The sequence below is a fragment of the Myotis brandtii genome, unplaced genomic scaffold (assembly GCF_000412655.1).
Source record: "Myotis brandtii unplaced genomic scaffold, ASM41265v1 scaffold819, whole genome shotgun sequence".
NCBI classification, from domain to species: domain Eukaryota; kingdom Metazoa; phylum Chordata; class Mammalia; order Chiroptera; family Vespertilionidae; genus Myotis; species Myotis brandtii.
The window spans coordinates 141,109-147,661 of NW_005371320.1; the positions used below are offsets into that span (position 1 = coordinate 141,109).

The 6,553-nt window shown below is 60.3% G+C and overlaps 1 protein-coding gene across 1 annotated transcript in view; it reads left to right on the plus strand.

The window, feature by feature from the left end:
• CDC42BPB (CDC42 binding protein kinase beta (DMPK-like)) overlaps positions 1–6,553 on the plus strand; it is a 64,342-nt gene that overhangs the window by 8,158 nt on the left and 49,631 nt on the right. Inside the window, exons 2-3 of the mRNA XM_014531622.1 lie at positions 293–376; positions 5,987–6,082. Of these exons, the coding sequence (XP_014387108.1) occupies positions 293–376; positions 5,987–6,082 (180 nt within the window). The remainder of the gene's footprint in view (positions 1–292; positions 377–5,986; positions 6,083–6,553) is intronic.

The window sequence follows — 6,553 nt, forward strand, 5'->3', positions numbered from 1 at the left end:
GGGTAAGAGATCAACCGAAGGACTTGTATGCATGCATATAAGCATAACCAATGGACATAAGACACTGGGGGGTAGCGGAGGCCAGGGGATTGTCAAGGGCGGGGAAATAAGGAGACATATGTAATACTCTTTGTAATACTTTAAGCAATAAAAAAATAAAAAAATTTAAAAAAGAGCAAGTCCTCATTTACATAGAACACTTTCCTTTTCTTAACACCTCTTTCCAGGCAATTGATATCTCACTGTGAGTTTATGAAAACGCACGTTTGTGACACTCCCGTTTGTATTCCAGGTTGCTGTTGTCAAAATGAAGAACACTGAACGAATTTATGCCATGAAAATCCTCAACAAGTGGGAAATGCTGAAGAGAGCAGAGGTGAGTGTGAGCGAGCCACAGTCCCTGCCGGTCTGCGCCTTCCCCCTTGACAAGAGTGAGCTGCTCCTGGCATCAGATGTTGGCCTCCTCCCTGCTCTGCCCCTCTGCACCTGTGTTCGCGCCTGTCCCCTCACCCCGCCGGAGATCCCCCCTCATCCCGCCCAGAGTCCCCTCGTCCCGCCCCGGAGTCCCCCTCGTCCCGCCCCGGAGTCCCCCTCGTCCCGCCCCGGAGTCCCCCTCGTCCCGCCCCGGAGTCCCCCTCGTCCCGCCCCGGAGTCCCCCTCGTCCCGCCCCGGAGTCCCCCTCGTCCCGCCCCGGAGTCCCCCTCGTCCCGCCCCGGAGTCCCCCTCGTCCCGCCCCGGAGTCCCCCTCGTCCCGCCCCGGAGTCCCCCTCGTCCCGCCCCGGAGTCCCCCTCGTCCCGCCCCGGAGTCCCCCTCGTCCCGCCCCGGAGTCCCCCTCGTCCCGCCCCGGAGTCCCCCTCGTCCCGCCCCGGAGTCCCCCTCGTCCCGCCCCGGAGTCCCCCTCGTCCCGCCCCGGAGTCCCCCTCGTCCCGCCCCGGAGTCCCCCTCGTCCCGCCCCGGAGTCCCCCTCGTCCCGCCCCGGAGTCCCCCTCGTCCCGCCCCGGAGTCCCCCTCGTCCCGCCCCGGAGTCCCCCTCGTCCCGCCCCGGAGTCCCCCTCGTCCCGCCCCGGAGTCCCCCTCGTCCCGCCCCGGAGTCCCCCTCGTCCCGCCCCGGAGTCCCCCTCGTCCCGCCCCGGAGTCCCCCTCGTCCCGCCCCGGAGTCCCCCTCGTCCCGCCCCGGAGTCCCCCTCGTCCCGCCCCGGAGTCCCCCTCGTCCCGCCCCGGAGTCCCCCTCGTCCCGCCCCGGAGTCCCCCTCGTCCCGCCCCGGAGTCCCCCTCGTCCCGCCCCGGAGTCCCCCTCGTCCCGCCCCGGAGTCCCCCTCGTCCCGCCCCGGAGTCCCCCTCGTCCCGCCCCGGAGTCCCCCTCGTCCCGCCCCGGAGTCCCCCTCGTCCCGCCCCGGAGTCCCCCTCGTCCCGCCCCGGAGTCCCCCTCGTCCCGCCCCGGAGTCCCCCTCGTCCCGCCCCGGAGTCCCCCTCGTCCCGCCCCGGAGTCCCCCTCGTCCCGCCCCGGAGTCCCCCTCGTCCCGCCCCGGAGTCCCCCTCGTCCCGCCCCGGAGTCCCCCTCGTCCCGCCCCGGAGTCCCCCTCGTCCCGCCCCGGAGTCCCCCTCGTCCCGCCCCGGAGTCCCCCTCGTCCCGCCCCGGAGTCCCCCTCGTCCCGCCCCGGAGTCCCCCTCGTCCCGCCCCGGAGTCCCCCTCGTCCCGCCCCGGAGTCCCCCTCGTCCCGCCCCGGAGTCCCCCTCGTCCCGCCCCGGAGTCCCCCTCGTCCCGCCCCGGAGTCCCCCTCGTCCCGCCCCGGAGTCCCCCTCGTCCCGCCCCGGAGTCCCCCTCGTCCCGCCCCGGAGTCCCCCTCGTCCCGCCCCGGAGTCCCCCTCGTCCCGCCCCGGAGTCCCCCTCGTCCCGCCCCGGAGTCCCCCTCGTCCCGCCCCGGAGTCCCCCTCGTCCCGCCCCGGAGTCCCCCTCGTCCCGCCCCGGAGTCCCCCTCGTCCCGCCCCGGAGTCCCCCTCGTCCCGCCCCGGAGTCCCCCTCGTCCCGCCCCGGAGTCCCCCTCGTCCCGCCCCGGAGTCCCCCTCGTCCCGCCCCGGAGTCCCCCTCGTCCCGCCCCGGAGTCCCCCTCGTCCCGCCCCGGAGTCCCCCTCGTCCCGCCCCGGAGTCCCCCTCGTCCCGCCCCGGAGTCCCCCTCGTCCCGCCCCGGAGTCCCCCTCGTCCCGCCCCGGAGTCCCCCTCGTCCCGCCCCGGAGTCCCCCTCGTCCCGCCCCGGAGTCCCCCTCGTCCCGCCCCGGGGTCCCCTCGTCCCATCCCAGAGTCCCCTCGTCCCATCCCAGGGTCCCCTCGTCCCGCCCCAGAGTCCCCCTCATCCTGCCCAGAGTCCCCTCGTCCCGCCCCAGAGTCCCCTTGAGTCTGGGCGGTGCTGGTTACTGTGAGGGCGAAGCACAGCTCTGTGGACCTTGTAGGCATCTCTCTCGGTTCTGCTCCCTGTGCAAAAGGAGTGATGGGATTTGGAGCCTTGTAAGTGCAGGCGTGTGTTTCTGTCCCGCTCAGCGGGGGAATGGAGGCTATAAGTAACCGTAGGCGACTGCTGCTCCGCAGTCCCATCCACCTTCCTCCCCTCGTGTCCTCCCTGCGGCAGCTGCTCACACCCGGCACCCTCTCCGCAGCCCCCGCTGAGGCAGGCGAGGCCACCCAGAGCCAGGCTTTTCTCCAGCGGGCTCTGCTTCTGTCTCCACTGAGCGCCCCGCCCCTCCACTGCCTCAGAGCCAAGGGCACCTGCCAGGTACCACGGGGCTCTGCCTTTTCCCACCTGCCCAGGCCCTCTGACTCCGCCCACCGGCGAGCCCTGAGCGCCTGGTCCCTGCAGTCCTCTCTCTGCGAGGCTCGTGCATGCCACACCTGCTAGGCAAGCCCTTTGTGGGGGCCCTCCCTCTGCAATCGGCTGTTCCCTGCTTTTGGAAATTCCTCTTTTGGTTTCTAGCCTCTCATCCTATCCCTGCAAACCCTCCTTGTAACTTTTGGTGGCCCTTTCCTCTTTTATTCTGGAATTCTCTGCCCATGGTAGCTGCTGCCTTGGGCAGATAACAGAGCAGGCCACTTATTTCCGTGGTCACTTCAGGTTGTCAGGGCGTGGTGGGTGGGTGGGCATTCTCAGCCCAGCATCCAGGAGGGTTGCTCTCCCTCCTCCCCGAGTCCTCCCCTGTGTGGCACTTGTCGCTCAATAAGTGCCCATTGGTTGACTATGTCATAACCGATTTTGCAGTCACCTGGGCTCGCAGGGCTGGTGGCCCATGACTCTGCCTCAGCCCTCTCCTTCCATGCTGCACTGCAGCCTCCCTCCGCCCGTCCTCGCTCTGCTGGTCTCCTGCACCTGCGCATTACTCCTGCCGCCTCGACGCATCCCTCCCTCACGTCACCACTGGCACCTTGGCAATCGCAGGAACTCCTGTGGGGACACAATTTTTCATGGGGGAAGATACAGCTGCTGTTACATGAAAGTTTTGGGGGAGGAATGGGTGTTTGGGGGAAAGAAATAGTAGGAGCACATTCCATTCAAGTTGTATTTCTACCTGAGTTGGCTTATGAAAGACAGCTGAGCCTGTTTAATAGAGCTTGTCATGTTAACCTCCGGAGTGTGTGTGTGTGTGTGTGTGTGTTTAAATTTTGAAAGTTATATAAGCCCCAAGGTTGTTTTCTCTGTTGTGCTAGTTAGTATATAGGCGTGTGAGGACGTGGTGTCATGGTGAGTATGTGGGAGTAGGGATTGCTTGTTTAATTTGAACCTGGTGACACAAAGCAAGAAGTCAGTGGAACAGTTGCAAAGCAGTGTACATTATAACTTGTAGACCCTCTGGGTGTTAGTTTAGCTTTCTCGGTCATAAAAAATAAAAATTAAAAGCTGTTCGGAGAAAACAGAACTGCTGGATAATACGTCTATTTCCTGGATGGTCGCCGTGCTGGCCCCCAGGCTAAGCGTGGACTTCGCCGGGAATGGTGATGGTGGGTGCCAGTCATCCGCTCTGGAACTGTCCTGGGCCCAGCCGCCTTCCCCAGGCCCCGGGGCTGGGCAGGACTGGCTAGGGCGGACTGTGGGCCAGGCGTCCTCGCGTCTGCTTCTAATCAGTAGAATCAGGACACATCCACCTCAGGATTCCTTTTAGAAAGAAAAGCTTTTTAAAGAAGTTGAGAAGAGAAAATGTTTAGAGAAAGCGCATGGTAAAGGTCCTGCTGAGACTTGGAGAGAACAGGTGCTCTGTCTAGCGCCCTGCACCCAGGCCTGCATCAGGCCTTGTGTTTTTGCAAGTTTCACAGATAAGGAGTGAAAATCTCATGTTAAATACTCAATGAAGAGGAACTTTCATTGTAATTATGCTGAAGACCTGGTTACTTTTTTTTTAAAGCTCCCCTTTGCTCCCTGTCAGTTATTCCCGCTCACTGCTGTGAGTGTTCCTGACTTTTCTTTCCCCCATCGCCTTGTCTCTGCCCCTCTCTGCAGCTGTCAGCTCGTTCTCTATGTGTGGGTATGTTTCTGTTTTGCTTATTTATTCACTGAGCATAGTACCCTCTAGGCCAGTGATGGCGAACCTTTTGAGCTCGGTGTGTCAGCATTTTGAAAAACCCTAACTTAACTCTGGTGCCATGTCACATATAGAAATTTTTTGATGTTTGCAACCATAGTAAAACAAAGACTTATATTTTTGATATTTATTTTATATATTTAAATGCCATTTAACAAAGAAAAATCAACCAAAAAAATGAGTTCGCGTGTCACCTCTGACATGCGTGTCATAGGTTCGCCATCACTGCTCTAGGTCCATCTATGCTCTTGCAAATGGCAAGGTTCCATTCTTCTCCAAGGCTGAGTAATAGTTTATTGCACGTGCCTGACATCTTTATCCACTCATCTGTTGATGGGCACTTGGGTTGTTTCCATATTTTCGCCATCCTCCTATATAATAAAAGGCTAATATGCAAATTGTCCCCTCGGGAGTTCGACCGCTTGCTCTGATGTGCGCTGACCACCAGGGGGCGGCATGGAACGAAGGAAGGCCCCAATTGACTCTGATTGCCGGCCAGCCCTAGGGACCCTACCCATGCACGTATTTCATGCACCAGGCCTCTAGTTGTAAGTAATGCTGTGGTGAACATAGGGGTGCATATATTGTTTTGAATGAGTGTATTTGGTTCTTTTTGGATAAATACTGAGAAGTGGAATTGCTGAGTCATATGGGAGCTCTATTTTTCATTTTTTGAGGAATCTCTATACTGTTTTCCATAGTGGCTGCACCAATTTGCAATCCCAACAACAGTGAATGAGGGTTCCCTTTTCTCCACATCGTTGCCCGTGGCTATTTCTAAATACAGATGCAACCTGTGTGTTAAAGCTCTTAAAAAAACCCAAAACTATATACAGTCTAAAAACATAGTCTTCTACCCACATGCTCCAGGCCATGGTCCTCATCGTAGAATTCTGTTAAGATGTGTGCATCTGTATCCTGCCAATAGGTCACGTTCCTTAAAAATAACCCACCCAGACGAGGAAGCAGGTGTGTGCTCGTTCTGCCAGTCACGTGGCTGCTAGACTGTGGGTCCGTGACGGGGCAGACACGAGGGGTGGCTGCACTCCTGGCCACCCCCAGGAGGCTGACCCCGTAGAGAGAAGGCAGGTGATACTGGATGGGAGGGGCCCAGCGGGGACGCTGTTGCCGACCCCACCCCCACAGTGAGTCTCTAGTGTGGGCAGAGAGACAGCAGGTGTGGAAGGGGTGGGTGCAGGAGCAGGAGGCACAAGTGGGCGCAGCTTTCAGCTGGCACAGGTGTGCTGCGGAGGGGGCGCAGCCGCCTGGGGAGACAACGTGCGCCTGGTTCCAGGTGAGCGGGAGGCCGGCTGCCGCAGCTGGAGCACAGGTGACGCGTGTCCAGAGCCTGTGGCCGGGGACCCTTGTCCAGGACGCCCTGGGGGGTTGCAGACAGACACTGACGCCCCTGATGCCTTGCAGACGGCGTGTTTCCGGGAGGAGCGCGACGTGCTGGTGAACGGGGACTGCCAGTGGATCACCACCCTGCACTATGCCTTCCAGGACGAGAATTACCTGGTACGTGGTCGGGCCGAGGGTTCTGACGCCTTCGTGCTGTCACTGAAAACCGAGAAGACCCCCGAAAACCGGCCTTTTATAGGAATCTGACTCCATGAAACTAGGGTTTGTCTTACGTCGTCATCGGCAAGTGGGTTTTTAAATAGACTGTTCTGTCCCGGTTCTTCTCCAATCACTACGGAGCCTGGTTATTTTGTCCTCTGGGTTTATTGCATTTAAATAAACGGGGGGCGGGGGGTGGTAAAACATTTCTGTTTACAAGAAGAATAGGAAGCTGCTGCAGGGCTTTAAGAATTGAAAAGGCTCCTATTTGTGTGGGCAGAGGGGCAGCTCCTGACTCCTGGGCGCTGCCGTGGGTTTCTCGGTCCTGTCCCGTGACCCAGCGAGCTTGGCCTTCACAGTTCCCATCACTTTCTAAGGCGGTGCCTGGGCACAGAGGCGGGGCCTGTGCCGGGCCGGCCTGGCCGTGTG